Source organism: Triplophysa rosa, linkage group LG6 (genome assembly GCF_024868665.1).
Source record: "Triplophysa rosa linkage group LG6, Trosa_1v2, whole genome shotgun sequence".
NCBI classification, from domain to species: Eukaryota; Metazoa; Chordata; class Actinopteri; order Cypriniformes; family Nemacheilidae; genus Triplophysa; species Triplophysa rosa.
Window position 1 is genome coordinate 10,445,428 of NC_079895.1, and position 23,096 is coordinate 10,468,523.

Consider the following 23,096-nt stretch of genomic DNA (forward strand, 5'->3'; position numbering starts at 1 on the left):
ATTGCGCCTGAGCGCAGAACTGAAAACATGACAAAAATTATGCGACTGTTTAAATTCCTCCCTGAGATGAAGCTGTCACCGTAAAAAACTGATAAACAGCGCACTTACACGTGCAGGCGTGTGTCATCACAGCCCAAACTACTACAGGTTTGTCAAACATAATCCATCATGTGTAACGATAGGCTTTACGATAATAAAGTACGAGATGGTGATTTAAAAGCATAATGAGCCGTTTACTCTCGTATCGCTCTGGTATGACAATGACATCATTGAAGCAGATCGGTCTGTGCAGCGCACACATGAACTTAAACACCTCTAATAAGCCCCAAACTGAACATTGCGATTGATTCCGTTGTGCTGAGAGGGATCGCTTTGTTTACGTTTGCTCCGAAGCAGTCGCATCGTAATGAGGAAAGCGTGCCCGGGTGTGGATGGTAAAGCGCAATGTGAGCGCAGGCCAGCGGGGGAGTGGGGACAATCGTGCTCGGGCACAGTTGAGAGCAACCGGGCTAAATGTGAGTACGCCCTTAGGAGTTCTGCCCCAATCTATAACGGTTTTCAGATTACGCTTACAATATTGTCTCATCCGTGAAGGTCACAGTTTGCTGACTTGATTTACCAGCTAGTATGGGTGGGCAAAGTTGTGCATTCGTGTGCGTTTTTTCTACCTGTGGGGCCTCTCCAATATGAACGTGAGATTTCTGCTTGGTCTCACTCAACTGCCGGAGGTGAAGAATCACAAGCTCGTTTTCTTCCTGGTCAGATGTCGGCTTCATTTTCTAGTGCATTAAAAAATAGAGGTTTTTTTTATAATTGTTATTTCATTTTCGAAAATATGTTCCATGTATGCCTACCTGCACCCGTTCGAATATGTTGACCTGTTCGTTGTCGCTCAGTTGGGACAGGTACTTCTGAATAGCTAGTTTTGCTCTGGGAGGATACAAGCCTGGAACATTGAAAGAAAGAGACTAAAATGTTTTGCTAAATTGGGGTAAGTACACTGAATGATCTTGGTGAATGATGTACCTTCAATTCTCTCGCAAAGCTTGTGTAGGTCGTGCATTGGACAAGCCTCGCACAGTTTGATTTGGTTTTTGGAGCTCTGGAGGGCTGCTGCTGTGCTAAAGGCTTGCTTCATGGTAAGCATCACTTCATCTACCTGAGAAAAGCATTTTCAGACAAATAATAATTGGATTTTAAAATCAAGCTAAATAAAGTTATTACATGTTGCAAAAAAACAAATGAAAACTATGGGTACAGTAAAACAGTTCTAATAAAATCTTATTGGATAATCCTAGTAGTGCGAGTATGAAATGTGAATGTAAAAAGAACTATTTAGAAATGATTAAGTAAAAAAGGTTTATTATTTAATCTGTGAAGCCTAAATCTATTTAATCACTATCAAAGTGGTCCTTCAATTAAATATATTAAAAAAGTTATTTTATATTTTTAGTATTTATTCTTTACATATTTCAGCCCATTGCTTCGCTGTACATGCATTATGGTGTATTTTTGTAACAAAGCAACGAATTTAAAAAATGATTTACATTGGTAATCAACAGCAAGCTTGTATACAAAACGAAAGCAAGGAAATCCACCACATTCGCATACAAGTATAATGAATCTTATCTGTATATCATGTGCAAAAACACCAGTCTGGTTTTATTCATCATCTGTGTGGATTCAATGGGTAGGGAAATGAGTACTAAAGGTGAATGATAGGCAGAAGGCCATTGTTTCCATTGTAACTTATAATAAATAATTGAACAGTGTTGTGAGAACAGGTGCTGCATGAAGTCAGACTCACCAGAGATTCGCTAGCGCACTGGAACACATAACACACATACTGGCTTGTGCCAGACTCCACTACATCCCGACAAATAAAGCCAAAGTGATCTGTCTGTTTCACTGCCTTTGGGCACAAAGAACATCACAAACAACCATACAGAAATTCAGCAATATTAAATGACAGTACAGTTATAACAGTTTTTACTTAATGTAATACAAATAAAGCTGTTTCTTAAAAGAAACCTGAACTTCGAAACATGTCTGTGGGTTGGCACACAAGATGTTTTGTAAATCACTGTTTATTAACATACGGTGACATTAAATATGAGATGGGGAGGGTGATCATCCCTAACACCACATAAACCTAAGAGAGTAATCCCTGCACATACAGACCTGTGAACAGGATGAGATATCTTTGAAATTCTTCTCCAGAACCACAGATTTGATGTCGGGGCTGATGAGGTTCACTTCAAACCGACCAACCTGCACAACAGGTTGAACTTTGATTGTACATTTTTCTTATTGAGAAAGAAGTAGCAGAAATGAGAAATATGGTTATCTCTAAACAACTATACAAATTTATAGAGGCGGCAAGTGATTTATTAACCAAATGACCTTAGAAACACCTCTTGCTGGAAAGTATTTAAGGAAAAATGACCCATGCTTGAGTGTGTAACTGGCATGCATATAAATGACCAAGATTAGTGTTTCTGCTCTCTAAGAAAGTACATTTGCATGTACAACCCATTTGCACACATAGAGCTGTTTCCCACTTTAAGTTAAAGGAAAAGATTACTAAAAAAGTAATTCCTTTTAAGTGGATCACAGCCTTAAACTAATGCCACTAATGAGTATAAATGCAAAGGACCCGAAATCAGTACCTGGAACAGCATCGTACGATTCTTATCGGAGTCTGACGGCTGCACGTTATTGGGTGCGCTGGCGTGCCTCCTACGCGTTGACCCCTTGCCCGGCTTCTTCTGCAGGCTACCGGCCAGGCTGCTACAGCGTGTCCGGAATTCCTGTGGCTCCCCAAACCCAGAGTCCTCCAGGATGCATTCGGGAAAGGCTCCTCGCAGGTTGCCCGCACTGGAGCCGCTCGTCAGGTCCAGTTTCCCGTTGCCCACCCCAAACAGCTCCTCCTCGAATGAGCCGGGCTCCGGTTCAGGTTCCTCGACTTCACAGAGAGAAGCACTGAGAGGGTCATCTCCCAAAATGAATTCCACGGGGGTCTCGGTAGAGCTGCGCTGCCCGTTGAGAAGGCGCAGTCGCTTGCGTTCAATCTCGTGCTGGCGGAATTTATCGATGCAATCGTCGATCAGAGTGGACGGGGCTTTCTTTTGGTTGACAGTTACTTTTCCACAGTAAAGCACTTCAAACTTTTGGGAGTTGTAGAAAGATTCATCATTCTCTTGCTTGGGCTTGCTTTCCTCCTTAAGAGCAGCTTTGGACACCTGTCTGATGCTGCTAATAACCTCAGGCACCTGGTGAAGAGGGTAAAGGATTAAAAACTGTACTTAAAGGCAGGATAGGGGATTCTGTTGAAAGTCTCTTCAAATCCTGATAGCAATCATTAAGTAATGGAGCGGTCTAAATATATTTATTTAAGTCTAATACCGCCTGCTGAAGGAGCAGGACCGTGAAATGCTCGTCCAATCATTGACAGGATGACAGGATGTCCCACTTATCTGTCAAACTATGTATTTGAATACCGCCGTGCACCCTGCTCACACAGACAATCGTCCGTCATCAGTGCATTTGTGTGTTTTGGAGGAGGCGTGGCTTCAGAGAGCGCTCTGAAGGGAAGGTGGGATCTTATGCTCAATGCTAGCTTGCTATATTGTTAGCATCTCTGAAATCACCTACCCTTCCTTCAAACTATGGCAAACAAGGACACAACTTCCATAAAGAACTCAGTTGTTACATTAAACTTGTAAAGGGATAAATGCAACCTGCATGACTAACTAGGTCCAGCAATTCAGGAGTGAATAAAAAACACAATGGCTAAGCCAGATTTGACAGTGTCAGACAACCCAAGCGATCATTAAAGAAGCCAAATGGAAATAATACATCCAGAGTGCTTCAGTGAGGCCTACACTCAGCCATATGAAATTACAATATCGACCATTTAGAAGGAAACCTGACCAGCTCTGAAAAGAAAATCCAGTGAGCGCCTGCACTTACAGTATGTCTCAACATTAGCAAGACGATTTTAATCCATATGCTTTGGAAACGATGTATAAAACAGATTTACATTCGCAATACACATCATTGTTAAGAATATGAAACAAAGAAAAAAAAAAAGTCTGGTGACCGAATTGGGCCAAGTGCCAGGAAGACTCAAGAAGTGATACCAAATGAGGTGGTGGGCAGCAGCCATTTAACAAACACCAGACCAGCACATACTAGACTGGAAAAGCATGCTTGGCTGGCCTGATGTACATGACTTCCATAAACCTTGTGCAACAGTTCTGAGCTGTCTCTAAATACATGGTAAAGCTCTGGAGCTTTGTTTCAATAAAGGTAAGAAACATCATGCACTGCGATACATTACTGTGTACGCACTACGCACAGAGTGGAAAAACAGTGGTGTGAAAAAGAATCCAGTCAATACAAACAAATCTGCCAGGAACAAATGCTTCGTAATGGCCCAGAGTGCACGTTGCATAAAAACACAAGGCACCATAGCAAGGTCAAATGGATTACTTGTTCAAGGCAGTAATAGAGAGAACGCTAAACATAACTCCACGCTGTGCAAACTTATCGGTGTTTTCCAAAGATAAGCACGGGTCTGTCTGACAAATAAACTCAAACGTATGAAAACGTTCACATGAGAGACAAACATCTCTAAAGGCTTTTTTTGTACAAATTATGTCCAGTGGTTTTATTAGTGGTAGTTTTCAGGGCAATCGTCATTTTCATTCGAACAAATCCCTAACTGATATGATGCTTTTTTCGAAGTGATGATTTTAACATGGTGAATGAAGGAGTCTATACTAATCACATTCACTTGCGTTGAAAGAGGTATTCAAGTCATATCTAGGGACCAGAACATCACCTACACAGAGACAGTTTACCCACAAATAAAAATTCTGTCATTTTTTGAAAAATGCTGGTAACCGAAGGACAGTGGTACCCATTGACTTGCATTGGTTTTGCGTCCGTACAATAGAAGTGAATAGGTAAGCGCCGTTGTTTGGTTACCAACATTATTCAAAATATCTTCTTATGTGTTCTGCAGAAGAAAGAATGTCATGCAGGTTTGAAATGACAAGAGGCTGAGTAAATGATGACCGAATTTTCATTTTTGGGTGAACTATCCCTTTAAGGATGGGCTCCTAGAACATAATTGTATCCTATTTAAAAAAGGTGCCACAAAAGGATATTCACAGTGATGCCCTAGAATAACCACTGATTCCCCAAAGAACCATTCAGACAAAGGTTCTAATGGGAAACATTTTTGTATTACCTTTACATAGTCTAAAGAAGCCTTTTCCTCTACAAAAAACCTTTTGTGAAACATAACGTTTCTTCAGATGTTAAATATTTTTTAAGGCAATCATTCAGCCAAAATGGTTCTTTTTTATTACTTGTTTTTTAGTGTAATGCACTAAAATACACCGAGAACACCGAAGCAACCGTATAGCAATGACTTGGCAACAACTCTTCCATCATAGCATTAAAATTCGTACAGACAAACAGCACTCACAATCCTTCAGAAAATGTAAACATCTACTTTCTACTTATGCAATAACTGCAAAAAAAGAAAAAATATATAGTTGTCATGCCCTGCACGTTTCTCCTTGACTATGGTTTCAGATTAATAAACATTACATTTAAGGCACAACGCTAACTTGGGGGGAAAAAATCACAAGGCGCTGAGAGAAAGGGCTCCTTGAGAACTGGAGGAAAAGCAAACACAATCATTCATACAAGCTTCTCCCGAAAAGGGCTGAGTTTATAGAAGCATCAGAAAGGGTGTGGCTGTGTTTTTAACTGACAAATGACAGACTATTTTCCAGGAATACGCGCCGATTTCCAGCTACTCTAACAACCTAGTTCAACCAGCCGGAATAATCAGTTAAAGTGATAGTTCACCTAAAAATAAAAATGCTGTCATCATTTACTCATGTTACCTCATGTTGTTCCAAACCTGTATAAATGTCTTTGTCCTGCTGAACATAAAGGAAGTTATTTACTGCCACAGTAGGGAAAACAATGGGGGTTGTGATCTGTTACTGACATTCTTCCAAATATCTTCCTTTGTGTTTAGCAGCAATTTATACAGGTTTGGAACAACCCGGGGGTGAGTAAATGACGACAGAATTCAACTATCTCTAATTCTCAAACTATCCCTTTAAAGACAGATCTTTTTAAAACTGATAGTCAAAAGGCACAGTAGTTATATGACAAAAACACACTGCAAGCTAAAACATGACACTAAGAAATGATCTCCACAGTCTGAAAGGTAAGCACAACGTCAGTCATTTTAATCATGGGTGCCATAATGGAAAGACCAACGACAAGGTATTCAGGACAGCCACACAAAGTGACACAGACACTATATCATATTCTGAATCTGAATCATCTGAGGTAAGTAGGTTATATCCTGTGCAAACTATTTTTTGCCTTTATTTATAGGACAGTATAAAACAGACAGGAAAGTAGGGTGTGAAAGGCGTTTGGGACATGACTGAATTTAAACCCCCAAGTCAATGGCTCTAATGTGTCATTAAGATTAGCTAAATGCATTACGCCACAGCTCATACACAAAATCTTTATATAGTTTCCCACAGCAGAGACACATTGCAGTTTCATCACAGATAATGGTCTCCATTTCGAGCACTAAAATAACACCGAGTGCAGTCATCCGAGGATGTGATTATGAAGAGAAACATAACCTAATGTTATCGGCCTTACACTGAATGGGCTGAACTAGGGACTAGTGGCAGTGGGTTCTTACACACCAGTAAAATTTGACCCGTGTCACTCACTCCGATGGCATCTAGAAATGATTTATTCAAGCGCATTAAGACCAAAATATGCTAATATGGTAAAATGCTAGTTTTATTGCACAGTAGCAGTTAGAAATGAGATAGCAGCCATCTTAAGAGGAGTGAGAGTTCTCCTTGCACATGTTGCTATCCAGCCAGTTTCTTCTTGCATAACACATGTCAGCAATTGATGTATTTTGCCTGTGGAGCTCAACATGCACTCTTTTCCCTCACGTTCACTGACTACTGGAATTTATTTACCTTCAGAAAAGTTCAACAATGTCGCAAGAGACAATGAACTAAATGGAAAGTACTTTTCAACTTAAATGCACAAAGAAACTGGAAAACAATGCATTGCAAACCACTGCATATGCAAACATACAGTCTCACTCTGTGTTGTGTATTTTTTTACTAGTTAGGCCTATCCAGAGCAATACAGTGAAATCAATGTGCATCTCAAATATAGCTCGGTGACAGACTTACATTAGGCTAACATTTCACTCAATTCCAAATCAATATGACCAGATAGCATATGCATATACAGCTGCAGTGCATTATAGTTATTGTGTCAATACATCAGATAAGCTCTGAGTGAGAGGATTTTAATATTCTTAGTGTGTGTATTGTCTAACCGATTTGATTAATCCTTTCTCTGTGTGCCAGACGAGATCTGACCCATCTTTACATGACGCCCTGTAAATCTAATTCCCCTGCTGCAATGATGCCCTAAATACTGGCATTTACCCAACAAAGACCTGTCAATCATAAAGCAGACCAGACAGCATGATGCATCGACATTGACTGTTAAACTTTACTATGGTGCATTATGAGAAAAAGAAGGGACGTGACAAGGCAAATTTGCTATGTGTATAGAGAGGAGCTATATAAAAGTATCTAGGCATGTTCTTTAATTTAACATTCTGCACATTTTATAATGTACCCCCATAATGTGAATAACAAAATAAAAACAATTAAACAAAAAAATAGATAACATTTAAAAGATCTTATGCTTTTTATACTAACATAAGAGATTAAAAATCTAAGCACAATTTTCTGCAAGTCTATTCAACTGAGGCTGCCAAACTTAGATGTGATAGCTTAGCAGTTAAAGAGCTGATAGCTGTATAGTTGGTTTATAAACTATCACCACTGTGGCATAAATCAAGACCCTTAAGCCAAAATTACTTCCCCAAATTAGTAAAAAAAAATACAATTGAACTCTATAGTGTCCATGCATACCTGGTTTGGATCGCACGCCTTGAACACATGACATGCCATCTCAGACTCTGGGTTTTCAGGTTGACTTCTGATAAGATAGGCAAAATAACATAAGTCATGACTGTTGTGGATAAACCTTGAAATAAACTGTGCCTTGTGCTCGAATATGAACACGGACGGGTTGCTGCTGTTTGCAGGCACGCATCGAATCAGTGGAGGCGAAAGGAACAGTTGAACTTCTCTGGCCTGTGCAGGACCCGACTCGTTTTTCTCAGTTTTCCTCCGGATCTCAGCCAACAGCCACGGCAGCATGGGCAACGTGGTCCTCCGATCCAGATTAGACCAGCCCATGTACCAGAGTGCAAATTTCTTCTCTGCTTTTGTATTATGGTCGATATTGTTCCCTTTTCCATCCTGTCCCTCCATATCTCCAAGGGCTCTGAGGACAAAGACTTTAGATTCAATGTTGTAGTGTGCAACAACTCTAGTCCTTCATTCCTCTCCCTAAAGCAATACATGCAATGTTCAGTTTTATTAAAAAAACAACTGATAACATCTCCTGATGCGCTAACGTTGCATTTATCTCTCACGAAAAGTACCCAAGGCTCATGTGTCCTTTGGAGATATACGTATAATATTAGCTAATATGAATGATAATAGCTTTTAAAAGGCAGCGATAGTTTTAGTATTCCAATCCCATCGATCTTTCTTCAAAGACAACACATCCATTTAAAGGGTCCCGTGTCTTGAATAATCCGCAGATGAAGTTAAACCCGTCGCATGGGAGCGTATAAATACACAACCGCCTGAAGGAAGTGCGTTTCAGTCCTGCAGATCTCTCCCAAAGCCTCGCGTTGTGGACGACGCTGCAGACTGACGGACGGACCATGCGTGAAGCTATAAATCAGCAGGAGTCCTTCAAAAAGTCGTTTAATGTAACTTTTCAGTCGTTATTGTGTCATTTAAACAGCGTTGCAGAACAGGGTGCCGTTGTTCAGGAGGAGTGGCCGCATCAGCCATACGAAAGGCGTTCACTCGAGCCCCTGAGTGTGCGCGCACTCGCGCGCATGGATCTCTGGCTGCCCTCGTCCCCTGAGTCCTCAGGAAACACGCGGTAGCCTACTTGGGATATGAGACCACCTCGTGGTTTTTAAGATAGTATCACAGGCTCAGCATAACATTTATTTGTGTCTATTGTTTAAATTGTTGAAACACTTTACGCTTTAATTTGTATTGATAAATTTGATAGATTATTTGAGATTTTATCACATAAAAATTTCACAAAGCTGAAAGACAATGACAGACCAAAAAGCCTTTATTGACGACAAGCTATTCTGCACAATTCTAATAATAGTAAACAAATGTAGTACAGGGTGTGATAAGGGAAAGCATGCTTGTAAAATTCTTCGTTAAACATGGTAGGCCATTGAAGGTTAATTTAGAGTTGACGTGATTATTGATATTAAACACTTGGCATATAATAAAAGAGCAAAACGAGTATTTATAGCACACTGGTGGTACATATAATAATAGTCTGTGTATGCAAGTCTATCTTAGATTATAGGCTTTGAGGGAGTACTGACAGGTTTGTTTAGTAAATATGGAACTGTACCTTTAAAAAAAGCCACAACCGAGTCAACAGCGCTCTCTGCAGTCTCCATCGGCGTTTTTGTATCTAAAACTTATATAGTCGCAGGTAAGGGGGACAGGAAGGAATCACAACAAGGATGGCAGCTCAGACAGAGAGAGAGATCCCGCTCAGCTTGGTATGTACCCGACAGAACTAACAACACGTTATTACAGGCACAATGATTCAGAACAGATTTTAATAGATGAATAATAATACTGTACTTGTGATAATAGGCCTACATGTTAACAAAAAAAACTTAATTATAAATAGGCAAGTTAAATAGGAAATTGTTGTCCAGGTAGAAAGGTTATGTGATGTGATTTTTTATTTATAAAAGATAGAGTATTTATAGAGTACGGTAGCGTTAACATTATTTTTTTTTAAAAGAAGAAATAGATGCTGGATTTCTTTCTCAAACAATTGATAATGGTTTTTATTGGCTTTTGTTTGAACGTACTTGATGAATATAACATTTTGTCATAATCACACATTGTCATAGGTGTGTTTAGATTCTTTTTGATTCTTGATGTGTCTTTATCCTCTAACTAGAAATCTCACAGGTGCATTTTTACTTTCAGTTTTGTTTAACTGAAAACAGGGTTACATTTACATTTACATTTACATTTAGTCATTTAGCAGACGCTTTTATCCAAAGCGACTTACAGATGAGGGAAACAATGGAAGCAATTGGAACAACATAAGGACAACAAAAAGCATAAGTGCAAAAAGAAAATTGGTCTCATATAGCCTATCACAGTATACAGAGCTAAGGTGTTTTTTTTTTCAGAGCTTTCAGAGCAGAAGTCAGAGCTGATCAGTCAGGTGTTGATGGAAGAGATTTAAATATTAAAATTGCCTCAAGCCAATGTAAACATCTCAGTTGCATTATCTGTGAATGTACAACAAACAAATATACAAAGGTCACACAGGACAATACAGACCATTTCCTAACATAGAAAATAGTCTAGACAGAAAGAACTAAAATTATGAGAGGATGTTTAGTATCTGTGGCTGTCAGTTTTTGTTTTGATCATTAAGAATGTGTCAGAACAGAGTTGTCTTGACTTTGTGTTTTTAGAATTAGCCTACTACAGAAAACACAGCACGATCAGGACTTGTTGATAATATCCATGCGGATACTGTAATACAGTATCCTCAGTGTATTTTCACAATAAACTACCATGTTTAATAAAACTCATTAATTGCTTATAGTTATGAAAGGTAGGCTATATTTATTTAAATCACATTAGGGAGAGTCATGTGTGGGTAGGCTGTCAGAAACATAACTTAAAAATGAAAAAGAAGTGTAAAAATTAACTTATTAATTTTCATGTTCAAAGTCAAACACATCAGAGAGTTAGGTAGCCAAAAGAGGGAGGAACTGGTTTCATCTCATGAAACAAAAAGTGAATGTGGTCTCACATGACTTGTTTACTGGTGGGTTTTTAAGGCACGTCTTTGGAAAACATTTGAAACAATGTGTATTGCAAAATACTACACAAATACATTGAATTGACTGTAGCTCTTCCTAAAGACATTATATTTTCTTGAAGTTGACCCAAAAATGGATTTGAGGCCATTCTTAGATCTATCAGTAAAAAACTTGGTACGATTCATCGACACCTCGGACTGCGGTCCATGTCAAAATTGGAAACAGCGTCACCTATGGGTTGCGAGATTTGAAAAATGTGTGATCTCGGTGTCTACGGGTTCCTCTGGTCATAAGGGGTCGTATGATTATGATTCTGTCATTAGATTAGATAAATGGCCTATCCGCCATTTTGAATTTTGTCATAAATCGTAATATATTTTTATTTGTAGGCCTATGTTATATCGACACCAAATTTAGTACACATCACACAAATGCATAAATGTAAATGAATAAATGTGTGTAATGTAAATGTAATTGCTTATACCTCTTGAATGCTTTGTCTGAAATTCGCTTTAAATTTCTCCTGGTACATGCCGATTCCATTGATGCCTAATTTGTCATTTGCTAACATTCGGTTCATAACTTATCGTAAAGCATGAAAAAAAGGTTTTTGTCGCTGCTCATTTGACAAATGTTGTCTATATTTTTCCAAGCTCTGCTCGTATGATCTTTGGACCGAGCCGCACAGAAATGGCTGAACTGATCTTTTATTTCTGGGGCATTTTTTTGAGAAATACCTCCGTATTGCACTATTCTGACTGGATGTAACATTTTGTGCATTACTATGCAATATCATCTTCTTGAGTTCATTCCCACTTATGTTATCCATTTCTCAAATACATTGTATTTCTGTTATTTCTGCTCTACGCTCTCGTCTCAGCAGCCCCTTTGGGGATTGCCCATGTCAATGTTGTAAGGTCTGAAACCTCTCCTCGGGATCTGAGGTTAGGCACGTCAACTGAGTGGCACAACTAGATAAACTACAAGCCTCGTGTACAAGAGGTCATGGATTCAAAGCCTGAGTGTTGTGAATAAACTTAAAGTCTAAAATTGCATTTTATTCTCTCTTCATATCCTGTTTGCTTCTCACGTACGTTCGATATCTGCCAGTTTTTGCTCTTGTTGCCCTGTGCTGCTCTGGCTCTGTTCTGCTATAGCTCCAGACAGCACTTATGTTTGCACCTGAGTGGTGCAACTTGTGTAACCCCATGGCTTGAGAGTTTGAGGTTGGGGGTTCGAACCCTGTGGGGCAAGTGTGTTAACAGTGTATGTGAAATGTATGTTTTCAATTCATTCTCTACTTTTCATTTCAACATATCTGTTTTTCACATACCTTTTATTCTTGTCGTTGTGCACTGTCAGCTGCACTTTCGGTGATCGGTCCATATAGCTGTATTGATAGCTGTGATACGTCATCTGTGCAGCCTGGGTCCAGCATGTCAACTAAACGGCGCAACCTGATAAACCCCTAGTCTTGAGTCTTCAAGGTTGCGAATTCAAATCCCATGTTGTGTTTGTTTTGTGCTTATATAAAAAGTCTTAAATCAAGCAGCAAAGGTAATTTAGGTACCATTATGAACATTGGCATAATACTATTATTAGGAGCCAAGCAACGAAAGGCACGGAAGCTACGATTTTGCATTTAAGCTACCCATAGAAGTCACGGGGACCTCAATTAATTGGGCTTGGCCCCATGTCGCTGCTTGCAGCTATATTATAACCTGGTTATTGTACATTTGTAACTTTTCATTTCTACTGTATGTACTATATGTGACCCTGGACCACAAAACCAGTCTTGTGGCTCAGATTTATATAATCTGAAAGCTTTCCATTGATTTATGGTTTGTTAGGATATGACAATATTTGTCCGAGATACAACTATTTGAAAATCTGCAATCTGAGTGTGCAAAAAAAATCAAAATGTTGAGAAAATCGTCTTAAAGTTGTCCATCAGAGGCGCTGCAGCAGGCCGTTACTAAGAAGAAGCAGGTTTGTTTTAACGCTCTCTTTTGGCTTATTGCTGTAATGACGTTGTGGAGAGTAGATGAACCCAAAAGTGCAATTTCTAAGATTTGCTTAGATACTAAACTTGAGTGGGTAATTCCCAAAGAACGGGCAGCAGCGAGCAAAGTTTTTTGGCGATTTTGCTGCATCTATTCGCAAAAATAAAGTTTCAATATAGTTACTGTACAAAATGTACAAATATCTTAAGGGAACATGATCTTTACTTAATATCCTAATGATTTTTGGCATAAAATAAAAATCTAGAATTTTGACCCATACATTGGCTATTGCTACAAATAATATACCCGTGCTACTTATGAGTGGTTTTGTGGTCCAGGGTCACTTATGATAAAAAGTTATAGTTTTTTTTATTTATTCATGTAATGATGCCTTTGTGAATTTGTAACCCTATATTAAGCTCAATACAAACTTCCTTCACACCAATTCCACCAGCCATACGTGGCCCTTCAGCGCTATTGCTGAGCTTATAGGTGAGTGATTAGTTCTCATCATTTTTATAATATAGTAATTTATAATCTTGTGAAAGAATATTGTGGAATTATGTTTCTATTGTAATTGTTCTAAAAAAGAACACTGATAATATGTGTAATTTGTTTTGAATTTATGCAGTAGAATTAGTGTCACAGAAATAAATTGGCAATCCACTGTAAATAAATTGTATTGCACCATATCACATTACTGCATTTGGCAGACACTTTTATGCAAAGTTACAGTGAATTTGAGACACATGTGTCTGACACATTAATAACAGTTGAAGTCATGAAGTCTGTTTATTGCGTTTAGCTCCGGTCAAGGTACAATGAAAGTCTCATTTATGTTTCCAAGATCCAAAATACAGTTGAGGATAGTATGGTGATGCTTCAAAGCTGATTCAGTAGATTTTGGCCTACATCTGCATACTTTGATTATAATTACATATATTTTCCTACTGAAATAGACAATGCCTACGACCCAGATGTTAGTGCCAAAAAGTTCTGGATTGATAAAGCAAAGATTGGAGGGCAAGACTGCCTTACTTTCACGGATAATGGAGCAGGAATGGATTATGTCAAAATGCACAAAATGCTTAGGTGAGTCCAAACCAATACAGTTGATAGATATACTGTATACATGATTTATTCACAATAAAGCACTAGCATCAATACTTTATTGGTTTTATAAAACAGTTACACACACACAAATATTAAAGGCTAAAAATATGTAGCAATGCAACTTTCATGAAGTAAAACCACTTAAAACCTTCCTTGCACTGTGTGCATGTGTTTGTGTATATCACTGCTGTGCATATGTTGCCACTACATGTACTGTATGTACAATCCTTGCAAATACACATAATGCACAGTCAAATACTTCTTTAATTGGCCAAATTCAACAGTTATTGACTGATATCAAATGAATCTTGGTCAATATGACTTGGTCAATATATCGATATAGGAATACTTACTAGCTTTGTTTGTTTCCTGTTAGTTTTGGCTTCAGTGAAAAAAAGGCAAAAAATGGCCATGTTCCTATCGGCGTCTATGGCAATGGATTTAAGTCCGGCTCCATGCGCTTGGGAAAAGACGCCATTGTGTTTTCAAAGAAGGGAGAGTCTATGTGTGTGGGCATGCTGTCCCAGACGTACCTTCAAGAGATTCAAGCGGAGAGCATCTACGTACCAATTGTGACTTTTAAACGCAACGGAGGATCAAATATCCTTATCTCCCTCAAAATGGGCTAAAAAGAAAACTAGAGAATGTTCCACAATATGGAAAGAAGAAAATACTGTAGCAGATCATAGCTGCTTTCTTACATATTTTATATTCTCGATTTGACATGTTGATCCTTGACTTTTCCTTTGACTCTGTCCTGAGCCAAAGCATGCAGCAAGTCTCCAGGCCATCCTGCAAAACTCTCTGTTTCAGATGGAAGAAGAGCTGCACGCAGAACTTGAGGCCATCAACACACATGATTCCAAAGGCTCCACGGGGACAAGAATAATCATATGGAACCTCCGCAAGTGAGTATGCAGCCCAGGAAGAGAGTGAAGCTTACTAAGCTGTGCTGAGAGATCCCACAACATTTAGGAAGTCTGGTTTGCTAATAGAATCAGATTTATTGAAAGCACATTAACAAAAGAGGATTCATTTTCTGCTACAGGACATCGTCAGACTTTTCTGAGTTTGACTTTGAGTCGGACGGTTATGACATCAAGATTCCAGATGATGTGTATGAGAGTGAAAATGAAAAATACAAGCAATCCTTGCGAGTGAGTACTTGAACATTGCCATTACAAACTGTATTACACTAAAATACGTATGATGATATTGTGGTGACTTAATTACATTATCTGACAATTTGTATATAAATAAAATATGTATATAAATAAAACAGCAGTGCATGTGATTTTCTTCTAGGCATACTGTAGTGTCCTCTACTTGAAACCCAGAATGCAGATTATCATTTTTGGACAGAAAGTAAAAACTCAACTGATTGCTAAAAGCCTGGCATGTGTTGTCACTGAAAAATACACACCAACCTTTCTTAATGTATCCATTTTATTGCAAAGGAGATAATTTCCCTAAGAAAACCTTTTAGCTACTGGAAACACTGACAGTGACAATTTTCAGGTTAGTTACAGTATGTGTAGTCAATTTTATTAATGCACATTGTTTGAAAACAGGTTTACAGACACATTTCAGGGGATTTCGTTAAGTTATTCTATAAGGTCTACATGGAGTAGTTGAATGTGAACGTTTGACAAATATAAGCTTTGTTCTACAAAGGTATTGTGAGGGAAATTTAGCTGATGGTGAAATAAAAAATGGAATTTTGCGGTTGTTCACATAGTGATTTTTCCTTAAGTCTGTTCTTGGCAGAAAAAAAGCATTCCGATCACATTTGGCTATAACCCCAAGAGCAAAGAACATTATGGAGTCATGATGTACCATAAAAACAGGCTCATCAAAGCCTATGAGCGTGTGGGATGCCAAAACAGGGTGAATGCTTAAGTATTCTATTCAAGTTAAAATGTATTACATGCTCATCGCACGTTTACTATTACATGTGTATAAATATTGTGAGCTATCACTTGCTTTGTTTATTCTTGTTTTCACAATAGGCTAATAAAAAGGGAGTGGGAGTTATTGTGGTAATCGAATGCAGCTTCCTCAAGCCAACACATAACAAGCAAGACTTTGACTTTACAGATGAGTACAGGTCAGTGTGATCCATCATCCCAGATGAATTGCAATATGGTGTCTGGTATTTATCTAGCTGTAATTTCTACTAAGAATGTGGAAATGTGCAAGTATCCACTGCATAACAAGGTCTGGGTGATTACACTAAAGATGATATAACATTACATTTATTTGTAATTATTTAGTCACAACATTTTCCCATTGTTTCATTTTGCCATAGGTTGTGTTTGAATGAGTTTACTATTCTAAAATGTGGGAAAAATAAGTAACCAAAAACTTTTGACATGTAGTGTATTTATAAAAATCTGTGTTGTTTATTGTTGGTCTACACAGAAAAACCATGAAAGTGTTGGGTACGAAGCTAGACGACTATTGCAAAGCAATGCAAAACAAAATAGATCACAGCACAGTTCCCGCGGAGGAGATCCCGTTAGTATACGCTTAAACACATTTAGTGTTGCTCTTAACCAGTTTTTTCACCACATTCATATAAAGCTTGTTTCTTGCTAAATGTGTAGAGAGTGTCCTGACCAGAGCTGGGTTCAGTGTGATGATTGTCTGAAGTGGCGGAAACTCCCAGATGGCATCAATCCCGATAAGCTCCCTGAAAAATGGTTCTGTCGAATGAACCCGAACACAGAGTACAGGTTTGTTAAATTTAACTTTCTGCAGCATATGTTTTAACAATCCAGCAAGATTCAATCAGCAAAATATGATCAGAGGTTAAAAGAAACATTTTATACTGAATGTATTACTTAGGCTATTTTATATGGATAGATGGCAGTTTCTTTAATTTGGAGACAATTATATCATCAGTATTTTGGTCAGTTTACCTAGACGTGAACGATTGTAAATTTTATAATTATCTAAATTCAGGAAATGTGAAACACCAGAGGAAGCTGAAGATAATGGAGATGAAACATCAACCTACATGAAATACAAAGAGCGGTGAGTTTGAAAGGCGGGTGATTTCTGAGAAACGTTGTTCGTATTTAAAATCCACACCTAAACAAACATATTTTGAGCTTTTGGTTTTGCCAAACTAAGCTTACATTATTTATATAAATATTTTATTTGTATATATGCAGCATCTAGTCTTTACCTTTATGGAAATATAACAGCCATCTCTCTTTCTACAAATGTCCCAATTGCTCACTCTCTCCTCTCCCTGTTGCTGATTGGCTCTGAGTGATGTTGTGGTGATTGGTCCAATCCACTGTCTTTTTACTACATAGCCATGACTATGTAAACACAATTAACACACACACACAAATATCTAGCGGATATTCACAAAATTGTTTGGGTTTTGTTTCAAATATCAACATTGTTGTTTTAACAAAAGGTGACATGTTGTGCTTTTACTGACACTAAATAGATTTGCAATAATGATTTTGACATACCCTGAATTAATATCTGGTTGTGTGACTTCAATACAGTACATTCTGCCTTAATTCTATTCTATGTTTTTGAAGCACTCAGGGGAACTAGCAAGCAGTTGTGAACATTGTAACAAACATAGCAAGTGATGTCATTATATTTGTCTCAAATTCTGTTAAATTGAAGTGGTTACTTATCACCAAGTGTATGATCATTTCACAAAACAAATCTGCACCATGGTGTCAGTAGGTAATATAATCTACTGTTTGTTGTTTTGATACAGAAAGAGAAACCAGAAAAAACAGCAGGAACAGAAAAAATTGCAGGTAATTGCACATTTTGGCGTTGGATGGTCAAAACGTTGTGTTTCATACTACTCGCTTAAATTTCATTCTTTTGTTTATCATTCTTTTTTTGATGTCTCTGTGGATTAGATGGAAGAACAGCAAAGACAGTCAGAGCTACCTAAAGAAGAGAATGAATTTCAAAGAAGACAAGAAAATCTTTTGGATGGCGCAGTAGGTTTTCATCAAAGCTTTATTAACAAGAAAGTTTTTTTTCCAGACTATTTTGAGGATGTAAATGATAACAAATGGCTACTGTGCAGGTTGCTGATATTAGGCAACTGAACATATCTAGTGTGTATTTCTGTCATCAATTAAATGTAGCTGTATTGTTTTTGGTTCACAATATGCATTACAAGACAACATGTAACTAAACAATCATCAGCATATACGTTAACTTGCTGTCTCTTTGTTTTCATAGGGCCCATCCCCATCCAGGTCATCAACAGCTGCTGAGACAACCAGGAATCTTGATGATTCCAGACCCCTCCCACAATCTGGTGAAGCCCGGTTTTGTGAGCTTTTGTTTTTGCAGTAATAAGCCTGTATTATTCATATTGCCATTTTACTTGTATTTGCAGCATCTTGCCCCACAGACAACATGTCTTCCTCCTCTATTACAAGGTGCAAAATTATTAATGTATTTTATTTTTAATATGTAGTCTGCCACTCTTACCTTCGGCTTGCTCACTGGAACCTTTCTTCTACAGGAGAAAGAGAAGTCTTGAACAAACCGAGAGCCAAGCTCTAAAAAAAGCAAGAGCACTTAGAGAGTACTGTAGCATCGCTCCAGACGGCCCATCAACTTTCAAAGTTCTATCAGATGTCCCAACCTCACAGATGGAGATTTCTGAGAATAATGACAGCGTTGATAAAGAGGACACGAAGTGCAACACTGATGATGATGATGTTATTCTTGATGAGACCAAAAGCACGCCAAGAGCCAAACCTTTAACCTTTAACCTTGCTAAGGTAAAGTTAGAAAGAAGTACAAATAATGATGTGCAGGACAGTGATCCTGTTTCCATGGAAACACCTGCCACTGAGGCTTCCACATGTGAAATGACAGGCCCATCGATTTCAAATGATCAAGTCAGCATGATAACCCAGACAGAATGTGGTATGGTTGTAAAGGTGGAAGAGGACAAACAGAGAAAAGAAGAAGTGGTGATTAATAAAGAAGAGACAGAGAATGATGCTACAACGATGGAACAGAGCAGCAGTGAGGTTGAATACAAGAAGGATAAAGATACCAAAATGAACAGGTCGATCAAAGACTCCATGGAGACTGACAGATGTAGTGCAGATATAGAGAGTAAACCAAGTCTTTCAGAAGGAAGTGATAGGGAAAAAGATGGTCCAAGTCCAATTCCTGAACAAACATCTATGAGATCTTTACTGAACATACACCATGTCCCAACCCTGGAAGCCCAGGAACAGCAGGACAGTCTTCTGGAACTCATGGATGCCACAGCCCAGGAAAGAGATGAGTTCAAGGGGCAAGCTCAGTCTCTCGCCTTGGAGCTGGAGAAGAAAGAATTGACTGTTAACTTACTCTTAAAGGAACTCACGTTTAAAAAAAAGTTCAGTCATCAAAGCATGCAGACCGATCCGGTAGATGAGAAAGACTACAAGACTCTGTACTTACAGGCGACACAACACATTGAACAGCTCACACAAACCATAAATGAGCTGAAGAAGAAGAAGCAAGAGGAGAATCCCCAGATTCTTGTAAGTAATAAGATGGCAGTAAGGGCAGCTGAAAATGATCAGGACAGCTACGGATAAATTTTAAGGCAAACTTATTGATCAGGCTGGTTAACCAAGGATTTCTGGTTAAACTAGCGAAAATAAATGATAAAAATCCATTAGTTACATTTTGACCAAGTCTTATAACGTTTCTTTTTTATATTTTGTCAATCACATACATGTATACAAAGTTGGACAGCTTAAACCAAGAGAAAGCTCATTGCGAGCAGATGCAGAAAGACTTGGACGAACTGAGAAAAAAACTGGAAGAGTGCAGGAACGAAACAGCTAGTTCTGCAAACCATGTGAATCCGATCAAAGAGGATGGAGAGACCAATGAAAGACCAGTGGGGGAAGAGAAAAAGCAAAGTTAGTTTACTTTTTTCAGCATCAGTCAGCATCGATCAGAGAATTATGTGATACATTTTTATATATTCTCTGTTGTCTTCAGGTTAAGGGAGCTGAGGAGCAGTGTTGCTCATCTTTTGGTCACATTTGTTCCTGCGTTGGACCCTGAACAAGTCAACTATGACTGTGAGGTTATAGATGAGATTCTGGACCAGGTTATACAGGACATTTCTCCATCTGAATCCACTTCAAGTTAAAGCTACTTTGTCATCAAAGTGTTCATTACAAGTTTATGTTAGGAAAAATGAGACCAAATATTTTATTGCATTCTGAAAATATTTCTTAAGGAAAAAGTATAATTATGTGAGAGAATTTAGTCTCTGGGGTCTTATAAAACAAAGTTTAAAAGGTTGTATCAAACTTAAAAATTAAGTTCCATATTACTTCCAGTTTGTTCTGTATGTTCCGTTCTGTTTGTGTATTTTGTATAGTTTTTTGAGTAAGTGACCAGGTGCTATATAAAAAGCTCCACTCTCAGAAATAGATGAATATGACACGTTTAACACATGATTCATTGTGTGACAGCTATGGGTTTGGAAATTGTTGGTTTCTTAAGGTGCTGAAGAAAATATGACATTATGACAGGCCAGAGGGGAAAAACACCTTATTTTCTTAAAATGTAAAAAAAATTATTCATTTGAATAAAACAAGAATTTTAACCATTTAGTTACTGTAACGGTGAAAGATTTTAATAGCTTATGTTTCTTAAAAACAACTTGAGTGTGTGTTTTGTTTATGCCTTTTGTGAGTTTACATTGATTTAATAGATGATCATTTTCTAGCATTGCAATGCAGAGCGTATCCTGTTTGAACTATGGATACGTCAGATGTTTTATTGGCTACTATTAGTGCACAGAAAATTAAACAAACACCTTGTGCAAAGTTCAATAAAGAATTTATGAAGTGCATTGTTAAAAAGTACAGAAACGTGAATGTCTATTGAGTGACACACATGGAGGAAATATATTAAACAGTCTCTAAAACTGAGGACATTTCCTTGAACTGTCTGGAGAAGTTCTGAAAAAAAAGGGAATTATAAATTGCAGTAGCACACATATCAGGAACTCACAATAAATTTGCAACTGAACAGACCTGGAACTGCTGAACCGTCATCTCAAAGGATTTATATGACATCTCCCCGGACGTATCCATATATTTCAGCAGAACAGAGATAAAGGGGGAGTTAAGGGATCGGCAGCTATCTGAGCTTACCGCCATTCCAAGTTTCCACTGCATATCTACAAGCTAATAGAGAACATTTTTGTTATCAACAATGTTACTTCCTCAGATAAACAGAATGGCTTCCATCATCAATTGCATCATCTTAATTGCAGATTTTGGAAACGACACAAGAGGAAGCTAACACAGGCTTCGACCAAATATTGATACTTTCTCAAAAATCCAGAACGCTGTGTTATTGAGTTATACATCTGCACCAAAAACAAGAATCATGTGACATACCTGTCCAATACTAGCCATGCTCAGCATCTCCTGATGTGCATGTAGAAGAGCTCCATGCTCAGTCCAGAGCCGCTGTACTAGCTGAAGCATTGGTTTGGACCATTTCCTGCTGCTCTCAGTCAGTTTACTGATCAAGACATCTGCACTGAGATTGCTCTTAGCAGCTAACCTGTTCATATAAATATATAAACAGCCACAACATTTTTTATAACAATAAAAAAATGTATGTTTTAGTCTTTAAACTAAGAAATTAAATTATAAATAATTTGTTGTCTCAACAAACACAGATTGAAGATAGTGCTTTATGATTGTGCTGTACCTAAAATGAAATGACATCAGTCTTACTATATCTTGAACAGCTTGTTGATCGAGGTTTATCCCTGATCTCTGAAATTTCTGTGAGGACATAAAAGCAGGTGGGCAACTACATTCATGCTCGAATTACAATAACTTAAATAGAGATTAATGTTTTGTGTGCTTACATCCCAGGTTTCAATGAAATCTACCAATCTTTGTTCCTGAAGATGAACAAGAATTTCCTGAAGCTGGAAAATTAAAAGAATTACATCAGATCTGTTGTCTTAATAAATATTTAAAACCACATTGAATAATGAGATGTTCTAAAAATGCCCAAAAGATAACATTTTAAAGTGTCCGTGAACCGGAAGACGCATTTCCGAGTGAAATGGAATTTCTAATGAGAAAAATAGTGGGCGTGGCTTTCGTCGTTCTCTGCGATTTGATTGGATGTATAAAAGCAGTAGTTGCGTTTTGAAATAGAACGGGCAGCAAACTGACAGTTGAAGGGGAGGAGTTAACTGATGCTCCGCCCGTCTAACTTACGTCATTTGAGATGGATAGTCATTACAGGGCGGAAGTGCATTTTCAGATTTTAAGGGCACACGAATTTTAAAAAGAGAGTGACCCACATTGATAAACTATTTACAACAAACACTGCAATAAAAACATGAAAAATAGGCATGGTCATTTTTTATTTCACTGGGACTTTAATGTCGAGTGTTGTACTTTGTGTACACAGTAATGACAGATCTTACTGTTTCTGCAAATAGATCTAGAGGCAGATTTCCAATGTTGTCAACCACACCATCCACACCTGCAAAAAAACATGCAACCCGAGGTTAATAAGACAATTAATTAATGACTAACATGCAATAACTGACATGTACATTTGCTGTATAAAGAGTTAATAAATCATAGCAAATTAACTTACTAGAGGATAGCTCCATTCCTAACATTTTTTATATTAATTTGTTAGGCTGTATTTTAGGCACAGAGTTTTGGATTGTTATTTAATGCCTCTACAAATGATTTTTGTCCAGTTTTGTTTGTTATTTCCAACCCTTCTGTATAACGCAGTTCCCGATCGGAAGTCAAGAACTGCAGCGTACGTTTTTCAAAATAAAAGTATGGCGGTCAGTAGACCTTTAAATAAATAATTCAAATAAACTAATTAATTAAAAAAGAACGAAA

The 23,096-nt window shown here is 37.9% G+C and overlaps 3 protein-coding genes across 5 annotated transcripts in view; 1 reads left to right on the plus strand and 2 right to left on the minus strand.

Annotated features, from left to right (window-relative positions):
* Nucleotides 1-9,059, minus strand: part of tbc1d4 (TBC1 domain family, member 4) — a 31,699-nt gene extending 22,640 nt beyond the window's left edge. For all 3 annotated transcript variants that reach the window (XM_057335803.1, XM_057335804.1, XM_057335802.1), the window contains exons 1-7: nucleotides 8,022-9,059; nucleotides 2,670-3,272; nucleotides 2,182-2,271; nucleotides 1,808-1,912; nucleotides 1,027-1,159; nucleotides 855-946; nucleotides 669-779 (exon numbers count right to left, since the gene is read on the minus strand). In XM_057335803.1, coding sequence (XP_057191786.1) covers nucleotides 669-779; nucleotides 855-946; nucleotides 1,027-1,159; nucleotides 1,808-1,912; nucleotides 2,182-2,271; nucleotides 2,670-3,272; nucleotides 8,022-8,426 — 1,539 coding nt within the window. In that variant the 5' untranslated portion in view covers nucleotides 8,427-9,059. The remainder of the gene's footprint in view (nucleotides 1-668; nucleotides 780-854; nucleotides 947-1,026; nucleotides 1,160-1,807; nucleotides 1,913-2,181; nucleotides 2,272-2,669; nucleotides 3,273-8,021) is intronic.
* Nucleotides 9,060-9,689: 630 nt separating this feature from the next.
* On the plus strand, nucleotides 9,690-20,301 carry LOC130555940 (MORC family CW-type zinc finger protein 3-like). Its single transcript, XM_057336507.1, has 19 exons — nucleotides 9,690-9,766; nucleotides 13,485-13,557; nucleotides 14,025-14,157; nucleotides 14,555-14,778; nucleotides 14,930-15,086; nucleotides 15,227-15,335; nucleotides 15,484-15,615; nucleotides 15,946-16,065; nucleotides 16,188-16,285; nucleotides 16,600-16,695; nucleotides 16,785-16,913; nucleotides 17,143-17,214; nucleotides 17,927-17,969; nucleotides 18,078-18,161; nucleotides 18,409-18,487; nucleotides 18,569-18,611; nucleotides 18,698-19,718; nucleotides 19,928-20,105; nucleotides 20,188-20,301. Exons 1-19 carry the CDS (start codon nucleotides 9,728-9,730, stop codon nucleotides 20,190-20,192), a joined length of 2,835 nt encoding a protein of 944 aa, XP_057192490.1. The 5' UTR covers nucleotides 9,690-9,727; the 3' UTR covers nucleotides 20,193-20,301.
* A 747-nt stretch (nucleotides 20,302-21,048) lies between these two features.
* commd6 (COMM domain containing 6) lies at nucleotides 21,049-23,002 on the minus strand. The gene is made up of 7 exons (XM_057336508.1): nucleotides 22,837-23,002; nucleotides 22,661-22,719; nucleotides 22,088-22,150; nucleotides 21,925-22,001; nucleotides 21,606-21,774; nucleotides 21,237-21,389; nucleotides 21,049-21,161 (listed from the first exon to the last, which is right to left on the minus strand). The coding sequence occupies exons 1-7, from the start codon at nucleotides 22,859-22,861 to the stop codon at nucleotides 21,111-21,113; spliced, it is 597 nt and encodes a 198-aa protein (XP_057192491.1). The 5' UTR covers nucleotides 22,862-23,002; the 3' UTR covers nucleotides 21,049-21,110.
* Nucleotides 23,003-23,096: the final 94 nt, after the last annotated feature.

Bases quoted from the DNA above. Each gene is read 5' to 3' on its own strand.
- LOC130555940 (XM_057336507.1), top strand. From the start codon at position 9,728: ATGGCAGCTCAGACAGAGAGAGAGATCCCGCTCAGCTTG. The intron at 15,087-15,226 runs GTGAGTATGCAG...TTTCTGCTACAG, and splicing joins ATCATATGGAACCTCCGCAA to GACATCGTCAGACTTTTCTG. The intron at 15,616-15,945 runs GTATCCATTTTA...TGTTCTTGGCAG, and splicing joins ACACACCAACCTTTCTTAAT to AAAAAAAGCATTCCGATCAC.
- commd6 (XM_057336508.1), bottom strand. From the start codon at position 22,861: ATGTTAGGAATGGAGCTATCCTCTA. The intron at 22,002-22,087 runs GTAAGCACACAA...ATGTCCTCACAG, and splicing joins ATTTCATTGAAACCTGGGAT to AAATTTCAGAGATCAGGGAT. The intron at 21,775-21,924 runs GTACAGCACAAT...TTATATGAACAG, and splicing joins CTGATGTCATTTCATTTTAG to GTTAGCTGCTAAGAGCAATC.